Source organism: Brassica napus, chromosome C3 (genome assembly GCF_020379485.1).
Source record: "Brassica napus cultivar Da-Ae chromosome C3, Da-Ae, whole genome shotgun sequence".
Taxonomy (NCBI): Eukaryota; Viridiplantae; Streptophyta; class Magnoliopsida; order Brassicales; family Brassicaceae; genus Brassica; species Brassica napus.
In genome coordinates this window covers 18,655,980-18,673,802 of record NC_063446.1, presented here as the reverse complement: position 1 = coordinate 18,673,802, position 17,823 = coordinate 18,655,980, and the positions used below count along the sequence as shown (strand labels likewise).

General features: G+C 32.5%; 3 protein-coding genes across 3 annotated transcripts; all 3 read left to right on the top strand.

Annotated features, from left to right (window-relative positions):
• The first annotated feature begins 237 nt into the window (after positions 1-237).
• LOC106388452 (glycine-rich selenoprotein) lies at positions 238-1,572 on the top strand. The gene is made up of 4 exons (XM_013828528.3): positions 238-408; positions 829-932; positions 999-1,164; positions 1,309-1,572. Exons 1-4 carry the CDS (start codon positions 390-392, stop codon positions 1,341-1,343), a joined length of 324 nt encoding a protein of 107 aa, XP_013683982.1. The 5' UTR covers positions 238-389; the 3' UTR covers positions 1,344-1,572.
• Positions 1,573-2,696: 1,124 nt separating this feature from the next.
• Positions 2,697-6,217, top strand: LOC111203639 (pentatricopeptide repeat-containing protein At4g08210-like). Its single transcript, XM_048750910.1, has one exon. The coding sequence runs from the start codon at positions 4,023-4,025 to the stop codon at positions 6,075-6,077; it is 2,055 nt and encodes a 684-aa protein (XP_048606867.1). The 5' UTR covers positions 2,697-4,022; the 3' UTR covers positions 6,078-6,217.
• An 8,456-nt stretch (positions 6,218-14,673) lies between these two features.
• On the top strand, positions 14,674-16,297 carry LOC106385911 (exopolygalacturonase). Its single transcript, XM_013825814.1, has 4 exons — positions 14,674-14,820; positions 14,908-15,219; positions 15,445-15,963; positions 16,064-16,297. Exons 1-4 carry the CDS (start codon positions 14,674-14,676, stop codon positions 16,295-16,297), a joined length of 1,212 nt encoding a protein of 403 aa, XP_013681268.1.
• The last annotated feature ends 1,526 nt before the right edge of the window (positions 16,298-17,823 follow it).

The following is a 17,823-nucleotide window of genomic DNA, read 5'->3' as shown; positions in this document are numbered from 1 at the left end:
TTTAAAATTTTAATTTTAATTTTTAGGTATTTATTTATATATTTATTTAATTTTAAACAATCTTCCGAACTTCCATCTTTCAAATCTAAACTCTAAGTATAAATTAGTTACAAATGTCTATTTATTTAACTTAAATGTTATTAAAGTAAGTATTAAAAATGTAGTGGTTTAAGCGATTTTTTCATAATTATATATGCAATCAACAATTCATAGCTTCCAATCACGATTAGCCACGTGACAGATCCACGTAGACGTCGCGAAACTTCTAATGAACGCGTAAGGATGCAAAGACGATATAAATCGTAGCTTATCATCCAATCCAATCGCCTCCCTGAAACTGCTCTTATATCGGTCGAGGAAGAAGAAGAAGAAGCCAGAAGATTACAGCAATGGCATACGTCGAAGGAGGTAGGAAACTTCAGATCTCTCTGATTCGTTTCCGCTTCTTTTTTTTTGGAAACTAGTAAGGCCCGATTGTTCGTCTTTGATCCCAAATCACAAGTTTCAATCCTATCCCTAAGAACCGATTCTTGATCAATAACCTTATTGATCTTTGATTTCTGTAGATTTTTTGATATCTGTGGGAATTGTTTTATATATATATCCTAATTTGGATAATATCTTACATGTCCTTGGGTTGATCATGAATTTTGAAAGGGTTTCTAATTGCCTTTGTTGATTTGTGTATCCATCATCTTTATAGGTTCATGGAAGATGGCAATTATATTTCTTTTATCCCTTTGACATTTGTACTAACCCGAGATGTATTACAATACTACATATCAATAGTCAAAGTATTAATTGTGTCTGAGTTTGAATAATTTATAGGTGTTGTTAAAGCCAAGCGATCAATATGGAGACTAAGGACGATCAAAGATTTCTTCTTGTCAATCATCAACCTGATACAAGTCTTCTTTATAACCATGTTCTCGGTAAGACTCTGCCTTTACTTGCCTTTAAATAAGCTATGACTTACCCGAGAGCAAAACTTTGGCCAGATGGAGAGATCAGATTCCTACAGGAAAGGCTCTGGAGCTAACAAGAAGTGGGATGGTGGCCGACCTGGTGGTGGTGGTGGTGGTGGCGGAGGTGGACGCCCTGGACCTCCTCGTGGGGGCCTCGACAATGTGCGTGGCTTGAATGATATCCGTGGAGCTGACCACAGTAAGTAACCTGAAACAAGTTTGATATTTACTTCTTTTACTGATGGAAAACACTGCACATGAATCATGGGTTAGTAGTTTATAATGTGATGATAGTTTGATCTTCATGTTGAAAACTGAGGTACTTTGATTTGTTTTTTTTCAGATTCTCTACCGGCGTGTGGCTCGTGCTGCGGCTGAGACTTTGTTTGTACAGAGCGCCCAAGAATAAATGAGGGGATCTATATATATACTTATATAGTGTTGAAATGGTGCTCTGGAGTTTGAGAAAGCAACATACCGTGATCTTATCAAGCTTTTTGTATCTAGTCACTGGGAACATTTAAAGTTGGAAATTTGCCTTAACTAGTTCGTACTTTTCATGCAACATAATTACATATTGGGATGAAACCATTGAAAAGTTTATGTATTAACTCGTTTAATTATAAATATATATATATATATATAAACTCGTTTAATTATAAATATATATATATATATATATACTGTTATCTAAGAAGTAATGTAATGATTTGTAATTTAAGAGCATGATTAATCTGGGTTCTTAACTTCCGATAAGAACTTCGCTCTAAGAATTTCGGATTAATCAGAGTTTTAGAGCAATCATTATCCCAACCTCATTTGGGGTTTCTTGATTTTTTTTTTTTTTTTTTACTTTTTCGAATTTAGAAAAAAAAACAATTAAAAACGAACCAATCGCAGGTTGGTACGTGTCAGTGGGGTCCGTGAACAGCGTAAGAAACCCTTAAGGATCAACTACTATTTGGTAGTTTTGATAACCGGTTTTTTAAAAAAAAATAGGTTCTACACGGGATCCACACGATAAAAACCCATCTAGTATCTTTGGATAACGATGCTATTATATCTTTTATTTAAAAGTTGGTTCTTAGCTTTTTTTTTTTAATTAAAAGCTAAGAAACCCGAAGCTAAGAACATTATCCTAAGAACCAGAGTTAATCATGGTATAACTATCTTAGTATACCAACTAGTATATATATATTTATTATATCATAGTACCCAATTCTATGTTAGTATATACACGGAAATTATGCATGCTTATAATAACTTGCGAACAATGTTTTTATTCTTTTTTTGAAAAGAAACCACATTATCCCCTATGTATTAAATGAGTGAGTCTTAGCGAGGCTTAAACAAGGGAGATCGGCTTTTAGGGCTGATGTGATTCGCCGTGTCAATTTTCCTTTTCTAGATCTCTAGTGTTTTTCTCACGGCAGCGGCACGTGACTTAGTGGGGGACCTCATCCACCATGGATCTACCGCCGGGAGTGACGGTATGACAAACAGAGGAGTTGTGTGTCGTGGGTTGGGTGGGCACAAACCAACTACTTACCATTTTTGGTATACTTGGTACTTGGCTTGTTCGAGTAAGAAAAATTTGGACTTATACTTGATTTACTAAAAACGAGTACTTGTTCTTTCAAGTACTTACTAAAAATGGTATACTTGCAAATTACTTACCCCAGTTTATTACTATTTATTTGTCAACTAGTTTACAAATTATTTAATAATTATTTGTAAATTATTTAATAATTATTTATTTATTTGTACCTACTAAACTTTGCATATGAGTTTCAAAAAAAAAAATTTAGTTATAATTTTAAGCTAAACAAAATTTTGTTTTAATAAAAAAGTATTTTCTTACTTTTCATATGTTTTAACTCTATATATGATAAATATAAAATAAAATCTCTAAAATATTTCTACAAATATATCACTTTTAATTTATTTATCTTATAAGAAAATTATTCGACTATAATTTAGAGATTGATTTGGTACAAAAGTAAAAAGATATAATAAGCTTCGGTAATAAGTTACGAGTAACAAACGAACAACACCAATAAGTTTTTTTATTTTATTTTAGTACTTGATACTTGTCATGTCCTTGCAAGTAATTGAGATAGACGACTTGATCAAGACGAGTACTTGAATTTAAGAAACAAGCACAAATCAAGTAGCAAATACAAGCCGAGTAGCAAGTAATTGTGCACACACATCGGTGGAAGATGGAGGGGTGAAGCCTGCAGCGGGTACATGGTGGCTCTCCATATCCCAGTGCTGGCGATGGTGTAAAGGGCGGAGCCGGCGGTGTAGTTTCACGCCATTAGAAATTAGGTTTGCTGTTCTGGTTGCAGTGTGGTCACCAATGTCTAACTTTTCAGTACAGGCTCATTCCGTCATTTTGGCTAAGGAGCAGACACTTGATCCCAGAAGTGATGGTCTTTCACCAGTGTTGCGCCGCAAGGTGAGGATGCATTGACTGGATTTGTCAATCCAAACATTTGGAGCCCAATGCAATGGCTGTTCAAGGAACTGGTCTTACAATCCGTCACTCTCGGGCTCTCAATGCTGCGATCTTGTTTGGTCTAGTTAGGAGGTTAAGAGGTTGCTTTTCTTCAGTCGTAAGGAAACTATGATTTCAGTGGGGTGGAATTACATATGAGTTTCATGTTGGGTAGCGTACGATCCAAATGTGTGATTCTAGGTGATACTAGATTATTCAGTTTATAATTGTGGTTGAATTACTTGAGTGGTGAAAATCATGCAACCCCTTGTTGGCTCATGAAAAGTTGAAACTGAGTTAAAAAGAAAAACATTAGATTAACAGATTGCTCTAAGAAAATAACAAGTTACAGAGATGTTTGTCTTCCTTCCGTTCTAATTTTCCCAAATGAACTACCTTCCGTTTACATCAAAGCGTGATGTTGCTGCCCGCCCAGTCTTGCAACTTCTGACAAGAGCAGTTATAAGCTTTGTCCAAGTTTAATACGTTTATGGAATTCGTAACAAAATAATAAGAGAGATTCGTACTATTAGCTGAGTCATTTACTAAAACTGGCTATGGACTTGAAGCTTATAGCAGCAAGGTTACGCCATTGCGGGAAGCTGCAAGCTTTTAAGCGTGGGGAATCTATTCAAGCTCAGCTAATTAAACAAGGGATCTCCAATAACGTTTTCCTTGCAAACAACCTGATCTCGATGCATCTGGAATTTAAGTCGTTCGTTGATGCACATAAAGTGTTCGATGAAATGACTGAGAGAAACATCGTCACTTGGACGACGATGGTCTCTGGGTATACAAGCGATGGCAAACCAAACAAGGCTATTGAACTATACAGAAGCATGTTAGATTCGGAATCAGAAGCTCCCAACGAGTTTTTGTTTTCTGCAGTTTTGAAAGCTTGTGGGTTAGTGGGTGATCTTCAGCTGGGCCGTTTGATCCACGAAAGAATTGGTGAAGAGAACATGAAAGGTGATGTTGTTTTGATGAATGCTGTTTTGGATATGTATGTTAAGAACAGGAGACTTAGGGAAGCTAATAAAGCTTTTTCTGAGATTTCACAGCCTAATTTAACTTCGTGGAACACTCTCCTTTCTGGTTACTGTAAAGAAGGTTTGGTTGACGAAGCGGTTCGTTTGTTTCATCGGATTCCGCAGCCAAATGCTGTGTCTTGGAACTGTTTAATCTCTGGGTTTGTCGATAAAGGTAGTCCTCGTGCGTTGGAGTTTCTAGTTATGATGCACAGAGAAGGACTCAAGCTAGATGGTTTTGCTTTACCATGTGGTCTTAAAGCTTGCAGCTTTGATGGCTTATTAACAATGGGGAAACAGCTGCATTGTTGTGTCCTAAAGTCGGGTTTGCAGTCTAGCTCCTTCGTACGCTCTGCCCTTATCGATATGTACTCGAACTGCTGTTCTCTAAGTGATGCAGTTGATCTATTTCGTCAGGCAAAACTTCATAATACTGTCGCTGTTTCGAACTCTATGCTCTCTGGATTTTTGATTAACGACGAGAATGAAGCGGCGTTAAGGATGCTTTTGCAGATGTATCAATCAGGGTTGAGTTTTGATTCCTACACTCTAAGTGGTGCGTTAAAGATATGCACCAACCTAATCAACTTGAGACTCGGGCTTCAGGTGCATGGTTTAGTTGTAATCAGTGGTTATGAGCTGGATTACATAGTAGGAAGCATTCTTGTTGATCTACACGCAAACGTAGGGAATGTCCAAGATGCGCATAGACTGTTTCATAGGCTTTCAAATAAAGATATCATTGCTTTCTCTGGCCTGATAAGAGGCTGTGTGAAAGCAGGTTTCTACTCTTTAGCGTTTGATCTGTTTAGAGAGTTAATCAAACTGGGACTCGATGCTGACCAGTTCGTCATCTCGAGTATTCTCAAAGCCTGTTCAAGTTTAGCGTCTCTTGGATGGGGAAAACAGGTTCATGGGCTGTGTGTAAAGAAAGGTTACGAGTCAGAACCAGTCACAGCGACAGGACTAATAGATATGTATGTGAAATGTGGCGAGATAGACAATGGTGTTGTGTTGTTTGACGGTATGTTGGAAAGAGATGTCGTGTCTTGGACAGGGATAATTGTTGGTTGCGGACAAAACGGACGAGCCAAAGAAGCGATTCGGTATTTCCGCGAGATGATTGATTCTGGAGTTGAACCAAATGAGGTAACTTTTTACGGGGTTGTCTCTGCTTGTCGACATTCTGGGATGCTTGAAGAAGCGAGATTCATACTCGAATCGATGAGATCTGAGTATGGTCTTGAACCGTGCGTAGAGCATTATTATTGCGTGGTTGATCTTCTTGGTCAAGCGGGGAGGTTCCAAGAGGCAGAGGAGATCATAAAGGGAATGCCGTTTGAGCCGGATAAAACGATATGGATGTCTCTGCTCACTGCTTGTGGAACTCACAAGAATGCTGAACTGGTCACTGTAATAGCTGAGAAATTGCTTAATAGTTTTTCAGAAGATCCGTCGGTTTATACATGTATTTCGAACGTTTATGCAGCTATGGGAATGTGGGATCGGTTAGGTGAACTGAGAGAAGCTGCTAAGAAGTTAGGGACAAAAGAATCTGGCTTGAGCTGGATTGATATTGCCTGAAGCAATGTGTGAATTGATGTTTCATTTATTATCCACAGGGAGCTTCATCTTATGTACGTGTGTGTTTGGACATGATAATGACAATTGAAAATACCGTTGCGGATTACACTTGAAATATTTCATAAAATATTTTTTAAATACCTAAATTCTTATTAAAATATTTTTTAAATAATAACAAAAGATATATAGACTATATTTTAATGATTTGATCAAATTAAAATTGTAAAAATATTCAAATTTTATCACTTCAAATATAATAAATATTTCTAAAACTTTGAAATTAAAATATTTTATATATTTTATATGGTATATAGTTTAATTAAAACAATATTAAATATATATATTTTTTAATATGAATATATATATATATATATATATATATATACTTCATACTCATATGGTTTTAATGTTACATGTATTTTCCTATAATAAAAGTTTAAACCACTGATCAAAATTTTTTCAAAGTGATAGTTATAACAATTTTAGTAATTTATAGTCGTTTTACAAATTTTAAATGTAACATATACGAAAAAATATAAAATTTTATTCTATAGTTAGTGTAATTGTTTAATTTATTTGAATAATATAAAATTAAACAAAAATGATAGAAAAATACAAATTGTTATCTCTTTATTGTTCAAAATGATTAATTTCATATATTTTAGTAACATTAGATAATTTTGCAGCTTGTATTTAAGAAATAAAATGAAGAATATTTTTTTACATATTAATAATTAATTTAATGACTACTTAATGAAAGTATATTATATGTTTAGATGAACCATCAATTTCTCTAAGAATAGAATCATTTTAGTGAACATGTTATAACTTATAAGTTGTAATGCTTTTCAAAATATATATAAGAGATGTTTTCTATGGACCTTTTAGTCACTGTGTAAGAAACCTAAATAGGTCAGGTAGTATAAGTCTAGAACTTCTTTCATAGTGTGAAGTCAGTTTGTCTACTAATATTTTTTGTTTGCCAACGTTTTGTATATTAATAAGTTAACCGAGTTTAGGTATTTCTAAGATCGCTACATGTCTGGAGGTGTCTTGATCCCTCTATATTACTTTCTTAAGTTAGAGCATGTAGGTAGCAAATGAAACAGAAACAACACTTTGGACCGAAGCGATAGCAAATGAACAGAGGACAGTATCACAGGTAGAGGTTACGTCATTACTGTTAATTCCAGGTAAATGGTGTTTTACATATGGTTCCTGGAAAGAGAATGATATTTTCTTCGGACAGGGTTGGTTCAGTATTTTAGAAGGTTTTGATGAGCTGATGGGGGCGAGGAATGTTCGGGCTAGTCTCTCTCTTCTCCATGCGGAGATGGAAGCACTACTCTGGGCAATAGATGTATGAGAAATTCACGTCAATTTCAAGTTACGTTTGCAACGGATTGTTCTTAATTGGTGAAGATGGTTTCAGAACCAGAAGAATGACCAGCTTTTGCAAGTTATTTGGAAGATATTAAAGCCATGAAAAAAAGTTTCCTCCGATCAGAAATCGCCCATGTACCAAGAACGCAAAATACAAAGGCGGATAGCCTAGCACGTAGTGTCAGGAAGCAGCCATTTTTCGTCGTTCACATGAATCAATATCTCCCGGTTTAGTTTACAGAGTCTGTATACGTTGATGACAAAAAAAAAAAAACAAGTTAGAGCATGTAGGTTCCTATTTAGATATAATTAATACTCAAGTTTGCTTTGCAGTGTGGTTGTTTGTTCTTACTGAATGTGTTAAGAACCAATGGGTTGCTTAAGACCATGAAGCTGACCGATGGAAACCATTGTTGGTTATATATTATTTACTTAATTAAAACCTAGGGGTGGGCACTTTGGTTATTTTCTCGGTTCGATTCGGGTTCGGTTCGGTTCGGTTCTAGTATTTTTCCAATTGAAATAAACCATTGTTAGTTTGGTTTGGTTTGGTTCAGTTAGGTTTGTGTTCGGTTCGGTTTATATTTGGTTTGGTTTGTATTTGGTTCGGTTTGTATTCGGTTCGGTTGGATTTATTTTTTAGATCAGTTTATTTAGGTTTTTCTTAGTTTAATTTTTTTAAGAGAAATTATGTTTTAAAGCATAAATTATATAAACATAAACTATGTGAACTAAATTCAATATCAAAATGAAACAAAAACCTTTAAAAAGTCACAAAAAATATATAAGAATTAAAACAAATGAAAGTTAACTAAAAAAAAAAATCAACATCATTAGTAATGTCTCTTATATCATTATTAAAAAACTTGCAATGAATCCTCTTCCATGTGATGTTGTGGAGAAGAACTTTTGTTTTTAATAAATTTGCTTTAACTTTTAGATTTTAGGTTTAAATTTAACATTCATGTTTACATATATAAGAATATAAAGATACCTGACTTTTCTATTTTTTAAATAAAATATTTAATGATTACATATTCGGTTAAAAGAATATATGTTAATAAATGAAAATGGAAAATATGTGGTATGGTATTATAATTTAGTACATTGGTATTACTAATATTTTTGATTTAAATAATTACAAAAACACATCGGTTTCTCGGTTCGGTTTGGTTTAAAACCGAACTATTCGGGTTGGAAAAATCTTCAACCGAATAGTTTGAAATAGATTTTGGTTCGGTTTGAGTCGATTTCGGTTCGGTTGGTTCGGTTTGACCTGGTTCGGTTCGGTTTTTTTGCCCACCTCTATTAAAACCTACCACGTAAAGAGTGGAATCAAGAGAAGTACCAAAAAGGAAGAAGCACGGAAGCCAAAAAAAGAACGAAGAAGAAAATGTTGACAAGAAGAGTCGAGGAAAAGTAAAGAAGAAGTGCACGTGGAAGAACAAGTCAAGTAGAAGATTTTTATGTTATTTAATATTTTTTAAATAGTTTAGGTTAACTTTTAATTTGTTGTTTATATATTATTTACTATTTTGGTTGAAATGTATTATTTTAAATATTTGTGATTTTTGGATTAAAAACTAATTTGATGTTTTTCACGTATAAATACACTTAACTTATTTACGAATATGATTATTTATATTTAAAATATATAAAATATTTAGCATAAGTATTCAATTTATAGCCTCCGGCATATATTTCAATGATGCTTTAACTTTAATATTAAATTTAATATTAAAATAATCTGTTTTAAAATCAATATTTTTAGTAAGAATCAGAGAACCTGACTATAATATTAACCATTAGAATCATAAATTAAATATAAGATAAGCCAAATTATAATATTAATGTTTTAATGATCTGAATTTGGATCAATATTTCCGATAAGAATCAGAAAACATAGCTATAATATTAACCATTAGAATTATAAACTAATTATAAGATAAATTATAAGTAGAATTTTTTAATATCTATTGTTAGTATATAATTATTAACAATCCAAAAAGATCATAATACTAAACATGAATATAATATTAATCATTAAAATCATAAACTAAATATGGTATTTTGGCAAATATGAATCAAAACTCAAAGTCAAACACAAAATAACCCATGATTTTTTTTTGCAATTTTCATTTGTTCTATTCACCCCAGATGTTCGGATTATTCACGAAAATACCATTATTATTTTTTCCAAAAATGTTTGTTTTACTCAATCAACCTCATCTTTCTCTATTATTTACAATATTGGCATTGTCATCAATACACCAACCACCATGAACAACCAATTTCAAGCTCTAAATGCACCTAAAATCAACATCTACATCTTCATATTCTTATTTCTTACACACACAAACCATTTCCCTTTCACTTCCTCTCTTATTTCATCACAAAATTCCAACTTTTTTATTTCAAAATTTATAGGCTTTTTAGAGTTACTCAAATTCATGATTATTGGTCAAGAACGGTGGGTAACTTTCATTAAAAACTCATGTGTAATTGGAAAAGTTAAACATGAACCTCATTAGATCTAAGAATGATTTTTTTATTTTTTTCAGATCTGTTTGCTAGAAGACTTTTATATAAGTCTTTTCCAACGAGAAGACTTTTATATAAGTCTTCTGGTCAATGCAAAATTTAGTTTTGCAATTGACTTATTGTGTGATTTTTAAAGACGACTTCTCGAAGTCTTCTAACTTTTCTTTGTTAACAAACAAAATTCAAATATTCCAGAGAAGACTTACCAGGAAGTCTTATCGGATAAACAAGTTAGTTTTGCAATTGATCGAATTGTGTCAGAAATTTGACATTTTCCATACGACTCCCGAGAAGTTTTTCAACAGAAGACTTCCAGGAAAGTCTTCTCAGCTGTCGGTGAAAGTCTTCTCACTGTCGGTGGAAGTCTTCTCACTGTCGGTGAAAGTCGTCTCATCTTACCTTTGCAGTTGAAAAATAAAACTCAAATATTTAATTTTAATTTTAATTAGACGACTTTCATATAAGTCTTCCGACAGAAGACTTACACGAAAGTCTTCCAGAATTTAATTCCGAGATTGTGGTCAAACTTTTGGTTATCCCAGAAAACTTTCGTGTAAGTCTTCTAGTTAAATTAAATATTTAAGTTTCATTTTTGAATTGCAAAGAGTAACCTGAGACGACTTTCAGCGACAGTGAGAAGACATCAACCGAGAGATTGGAAGATTTCTTGGAAGTCTTCTGCCGGAAGATTTCTTTGTAAGTTTTCTACAAAAAGTCAAATTTCTGACACAATTAGACCAATTGCAAAACTAACATGTTTATCTTAGAAGACTTACCGAGAAGTCTTCTCTGGTAATTTTGAGATTTTTTCAAAAACAAAAGTAAGCCAATATTTACATTTTGAAGTCTACTGTAGAGTAGACTTCTTTGAAAGTCTTCATCTGTAAATTTTCAATTGCAAAAATGACTTAAATGGAAGACTTCATGGAAGTCTTCTTGGGAAGACTTCCGTGGAAGTAGGAAGTCTTCTACGTTAGTTTTTCTAAACTTGTTAAGTAACTTTAAGATATGTTTTTTTAACTTTCAAACTGTTAAATAACTTCAAGAATATCAAGTCATATGGTTTAATGTGTCTTTTTAGATCATAAGATATACTTTTTAACTTTCATGAAATTTAAAATTTCAATTTCCATTTAAAATTTGTGTTTTCCGCTTAAATTTTATTTTTTCGCTTAAATTTTTCGCTTGTATTGAAAATCCCCGCTTAAAATTTAAGTTTTCGGAGATGACTTCCCATAAATCTTTTGAGGCTTCCCAGAAGTCTTCTGAGGCTTCCTAGAAGTCTTTTGAAAACTTCCGAGAAGACTTCTAGTAAAAGTGTTATATGTTCTTCACTTTTGTAATTTTTGATCTTTTGTGAATTTAATTATGTTTTTTGAGAAGTCTTCTCCCTTAGTTTTAGTAAATTTGACTAAATTTTTGTGTTATTGTGTTTTACTATTGAATTTGTATATAACTTCAATAATGTCAAGTATTTTTGGCATGATAATATTGTACACATGAACATATTTACCAACTTTTCATTAACATCTCTTCAAATTTACAAAAGAATTCACTACTAAAAGAGTACACTTACAAATCGCAGAACAAATTATTACACTTGGAGTTAGAGATCATTCCTCCACATAGATAAGTCTGGACTCCACTTGTTGTACACATCATAAACTTTGATAGTTCTCATGTATTGAAAATCCCCGCTTAAAATTTAAGTTTTCGGAGATGACTTCCCATAAGTCTTTTGAGGCTTCCCAGAAGTCTTCTGAGGCTTCCCAGAAGTCTTCTGAGGCTTCTTAGAAGTCTTCTGAAAACTTCTCTGAAGACTTCTAGTAAAAGTGTTATATGTTCTTCACTTTTGTAATTTTTGATCTTTTGTGAATTTAATTACGTTTTTTGAGAAGTCTTCTCCCTTAGTTTTAGTAAATTTGACTAAATTTTTGTGTTATTGTGTTTTGCTATTGAATTTGTATATAACTTCAATAATGTCAAGTATTTTTGGCACGATAATATTGTACACATGAACATATTTACCAACTTTTCATTAACATCTCTTCAAATTTACAAAAGAATTCACTACTAAAAGAGTACACTTACAAATCGCAGAACAAACTATTACACTTGGAGTTAGAGATCATTCCTCCACATAGATAAGTCTGGACTCCACTTGTTGTACACATCATAAACTTTGATAGTTCTCATGTTCAGTCTTCCAGGAAGACTTCGCATGCATGAATTCTTCCTGGAAGATTTCGTGGAAGTCTTCCGGGAAGTCTTCCATGAAGTCTACCTCAAACTTGAACTTCCATCAACTTCAACACATTCAGATCTGTATACTAGATGATCTGACAACTCCTCCACTTTGATAGCTCCAGATTTGGAAAAAAAAAGTAAGAGTTTTAAGCAACAAGAAGTTACCAAATGAAGAAAAATCAGACATAGAGACTTACTAAAACGCTCAGATCTGTTAAAAGAGGAGACATTGGAGAAAACTTCATTGTCTTCTAGTGTATTATATGTTAGAAGTCTTCCCTTGAAGTATTTCATGGTTTGGCTCATATCTGAAAACATGCATATTCAAAAGCATTCAAATGGCTTCAAAACAGAGATAAAAATTCAAATAAGATAAGAAGTTTAAGCAACAAAATGAGTTTTCAAAAGGTAAGAGCTTTAAGCAACAAAAAGTTACCAAATGGAGAAAAATCAAACATGGAGATTAATTACCAAAACGCTCAGATCTTTTATGAAAGATGAAACATGGGAGAAGACTCCGCCAGAAATGTTAGAAGACTTCCGAGAAGACTTCCCTAGAAGTTTTCCAAGTCGGTTTCAAATCTGAAAAACAAACATATCCAAAAGCATTCAAATGGCTTCAAAGCATAGAAAATCTTCAAAAATAAGGTAAGAACTTACAAAAACAAAAAGAGTTTTCCAAAGGTAAAAGCTTTAAGCAACAAGAGGTTATCAAATGAAAAAAAGAAAGATTTATAGATCTACCTTTAAAAGAGTGAAGATGAGAACCATGTAATGAAAAACATGTAAAAACAAAATAAATCAGTGAGAATGACATGAGATAAAAATGAGAAATTGATATAAATTTTGGTGTTTTTAAGTTCAAAAAGATTAGAGAAATGTTGGAGAGTTTTAGATGAGAAATATTACATTTTTGTTGCAACAATTTGAGAGAAAAGAGAGAATGTGTAAATTTTCTTTATATAGGGAGAGAAAAATTCCAATAAGGTTAAATATTTTCGATTCATAAGACTTTCAAATAAGTCTTCTAATAGAAAACTTCTTAAAAGACTTACTTGAAAGTCTTCTAGACCCTAAATTTACTATTCGCCCAGAAGACTTCCGCATAAGTCTTCTAGTGCATTATTTGTTAGAAGACTTAGGTCACCTAAACCCTAAACTCAAAATAACAAACTAAGTAGAAAAAAACACTTCATAAAAATTAAAATCAACTTTAAAAGTGTCTAATATACACAAAACTAAACACATATAAGTCAAAATTTAATTTTTCCAAAAAAAATTAAGTTTCCAAAATCTAACCCTAAGAATACAAACAATACTACAACATATGTTACCAAACCTTAAACCAAAGAATAACATGACACACTACATTCACTCAACTATGTTGAAAACAATTTAATTTTACTAGACCATAATTTATATCATTTACAAATGTTTATAATCATATGACTTCAGTTTTCCCCCTATCATAATAGTTTTTATAAAATTTATAAATTATTTTTAAATCTACTATATGAAAAGAATTATAGAACCTCAGAAGACTTCCCAGAGTTATATTCGTAAAAATAAATTTTGTTTTTTGGTCATAAGGAGATAGTTGTAATTTCACAAGACTTTTGAGTTATTTTTGCATTTGATTGAAGTTTGAGTATACTTTTGAGTTTAAAATCAAGTTTTGAATCATTTTTGGCAATCCACTAAATATAGGATAAACCTAATTATTATATTATCAGTAAAATTTGGTAATATATATTGTTAATTTTTTTATTTAAATAATAACCCCAAATACCATCATAAATTTATATACCTAAATAATATTTTTAGATAATGGTATATAGAATTTGTCAATATGTTTATTAATTAATTATCTTAAATATTATGATAAATAAGATATATTAAAATAAATTTTATGATATAAATAAATTGGACTAATGATTTATCCTATAATTATGGAGAAAGTGACGAATACGCGAAATTACTTTTCAAATAATAGTGTATATAGATTTAGTTTCTTGGTGATGATTTAGCGTTGTTTACAAAATATATGTAGTGGAATTATTTTAAAACCAAGCATTAACCGAAACAATTTACTGGTAAATACCTAATTGAATTTTCAACAAAATTAAGATTCTGTTTTAAATGAGAGAGCAAAGAGAAATCAGATAACCATATATTACATTTCCATAACCATAAATAATCAACCAAAAGCAATACAAAAGAAACAGCCCAATTTTAGCTGATGGTTACTAATTAGTAACAAAAATCAAGTTCTTGTGTTTAAAAAATAGATTTATTCTAACAGTTCATGGAAACAATTAACTCTATATAAGCAAATACATTAGATAAACACTTCTCATTGTGTCTTAAAGACATTTATTAATAACACAAAATTCTTATTTGAATATAGCCTAAACATAATAAGAAGATGACTTGCATTGCTTATGCGTTTAAGGCTTTGTGTTTGTCTCTCTTGTTCGTCGACGCCGTTGCAAGTCGTCCGACCAATAGGCCAAAGGTTTTTAACGTCCAACGCTATGGTGCCAAAGCTGGCGGAAAAGCTGATAACACCAAGGTATGTACATAACCAATATATATATATAGAAACACACAGAAATAAGCATTTTATCGATTTTGTTTTATTTAACTTGTCCAAAATTAGGCGTTCACAAACATATGGAAAAGCGCATGCACAAGGAAAGGTGGTAATAGTAAAATCTACGTACCGAAAGGAACGTTTTATCTCGGTGGTGTAGAGTTCGTAGGGCCATGTGCGAATCAGATTGAATTCGTTATCGATGGAACTTTATTGGCTCCTTCAAACCCCAGGGACATTAAGAATGACACATGGATCCAGTTCAGGTACATTAACAATCTTATTATCTCCGGTGCCGGTACACTCGACGGCCAAGGAAAAGAGTCTTGGCCACTAAATGACTGCCACAAAAACCCCAGTTGTCCTAAGCTAGCTATGGTATACCAATTCTTAATCCTTTTACATGTTTTATTATAAGGCTTTACAATGAAAATTATACTATTCAATTATTTTCTTTATAGATATAATTATCTAGTTACAAAATGTCACTAAAACGAGTATGTATAGTTTTGAAGGAGGCAATATCCACATAATAATATGTCTATATCTTATATTCTAGTCAGCTAGTGTCTTACGAGTTACTAAACTTGATTATTCTCACAGACCATGGGATTTGCATTCGTGAACAACTCAAGAATCAATGGGATAACGTCACTCAACAGCAAAATGGGACACTTCAACTTCTTCTCTGTCCATCACTTCAACATCACTGAAGTCACTATAACAGCTCCCGGCGACAGCCCAAACACCGATGGGCTAAAGTTCGGGTTCTGTAGCAACATTAACATCTCCAAGACACACATTGGTACAGGAGACGACTGTATAGCCATCCTTTCCGGAACCACCAACATGGATATCTCTAATGTCAATTGTGGTCCCGGACATGGGATCAGTGTCGGAAGCTTAGGGAAGAACAAAGAAGAGAAGGACGTTAATGGCTTAACCGTAAGAGACATAGTCTTTAACGGCACTAGCGATGGTATTCGGATCAAGACTTGGGAATCTTCAGCTTCGAAGATATTGGTTTCTAACTTTGTGTACGAGAATATTCAAATGATTAACGTTGGAAACCCTATCAACATCGACCAGAAGTATTGTCCTCACCCACCTTGTGAAAAGAAGGTGAACTCTCTACGCAAGATACAAACTTAAATATTTCTTTTCTCTTATTTCAGCAAAAGAAAAAATAAAATAAAAGTTGTGTTTTAATTAATTTTTTCAGGGACAATCACACGTTCAAATCCAAGACCTTAAATTAAAGAACATATATGGAACATCGATGAACAAAGTGGCGGTGAATCTACAATGTAGCAAGAGCTTTCCATGCAAGAAGGTTGAGCTAATTGACATTAACCTAGAGCATAAGGGAGTCGAGGGTGGTCCTTCCACTGCGGTATGTGAGAATGTTGACGGTTCTGCCCGTGGCACGATGGTTCCTCAGCATTGTCTGAACTGATTCAACGACCCATGGGAACAATGACCGTGTGTTGTACACTTGTACTATTTTATATTTTATTATGTTTTTCTGCTAGTTTATGAAAGTTTTTGATTGGTGCAATAAAGAAGTGAATACACTTTTGTGTCTTTTTCGTCTCTGGTCTATTTTTGTTTCATACGAAAAAGAGTACAATCCTATTTTATTAATCATACGTTAATATGTTAAACTATTAGAGCAACCCGTCTAAAGTCATCATGAAATATCCTAAAAATAATAAAATCAAATATATTATATATTGTTAGGTATTTTAAAAGTCAAAACACCAATCCAATATTTTTTTCAAATAAGATTTCTCTAAAACTATATAATAAAAAAATGTATTTTTCAACTTAAAAATAGTGTAAATAAATATGACTAGGGTTCTCTAATTGGAATGCTCTAATTGAATCAGTTTGTTTGTTTGGAATTCTCTAATTGAGATGCTCTAATTGATGTTCGTCATGTATAAATATAAATTAATATTTAAGAATATGATTATATATATATATATATATATAATATTTACCATAAGTATTCAATTTATAGTCTTACGACACATATTTCAATGATGCTTTAGCTTTAATATTAAATTTAATATTGAAATAATTTATTTTTAAATCAATATTTTAATAAGAATCAGAGAACGAGACTATAATAGTAACCACTAAAATCATAAATTAAATATAATATAAACCTAATTATAATATTAATGTTGTAATAATCTGAATTTGAATCAATATTTCTGATAAGAATCAGAAAACATGGCTATAATATTAGCCACTAAAATAATAAACTAAATATAAAATAAATCTAATTATGATATTATAAGTAGAATTTATTAATATATATTGTTAGTATATATTTATTAATTAATAATCTCAAATATGATGATAATAAAACAATGGGCAATTCTCTCAAATATGCATTTTTATGTTTTTGTCACAGAAATAGACCTCAAAAACTAAAATGACAAAAATAACATTTTCACTACAAGAAAACAGGGGGATTCTGATGGCCGAAATCGTCGGTAATTCGTCGGAATCGGTCTATTCCGACGAATTTCCGACGAACCCGTCCGTCGGTATCGTTTCGTCGGAAAAAAAAAATTCGTCGGAATTTCGTCAGAAATTCCGACGACTTTCTGACGAATACCAAGAAACGTCATTCTGACGAACTTCCGACGATATTACGATGCGGCTACATGAGACCAGAGTTCATCGGAAAACTACAATTCCGACGAACGTGGTTCCTCGGTTTATTCCGACGAACTGTAGGCGTCGGAATTTACCGACGGACATCGGTCGTCGGAATATACCGACGAACCACGTTCGTCGGTATATTCCGACGGAAATGAGTTTGTCGGTAAATTCCGACTGATATATGTCCGTCGGTATATTCCGACGACCGTTGTCCGTCGGTATATACCCTTTTTTTTTTACAAATTAATTTTGCATTTTTATATATTTTTTGATATTAATAAATTTAAAAAATTGGAAATTTAAAAC

Bases quoted from the DNA above. Each gene is read 5' to 3' on its own strand.
- LOC106388452 (XM_013828528.3), top strand. The intron at 933-998 runs GTAAGACTCTGC...AACTTTGGCCAG, and splicing joins TCTTTATAACCATGTTCTCG to ATGGAGAGATCAGATTCCTA. The intron at 1,165-1,308 runs GTAAGTAACCTG...GTTTTTTTTCAG, and splicing joins TATCCGTGGAGCTGACCACA to ATTCTCTACCGGCGTGTGGC.
- LOC111203639 (XM_048750910.1), top strand. From the start codon at position 4,023: ATGGACTTGAAGCTTATAGCAGCAAGGTTACGCCATTGCGGGAAGCTG.
- LOC106385911 (XM_013825814.1), top strand. From the start codon at position 14,674: ATGACTTGCATTGCTTATGCGTTTAAGGCTTTGTGTTTGTCTCTCTTG. The intron at 15,220-15,444 runs GTATACCAATTC...TTATTCTCACAG, and splicing joins GTTGTCCTAAGCTAGCTATG to ACCATGGGATTTGCATTCGT. The intron at 15,964-16,063 runs GTGAACTCTCTA...TAATTTTTTCAG, and splicing joins ACCCACCTTGTGAAAAGAAG to GGACAATCACACGTTCAAAT.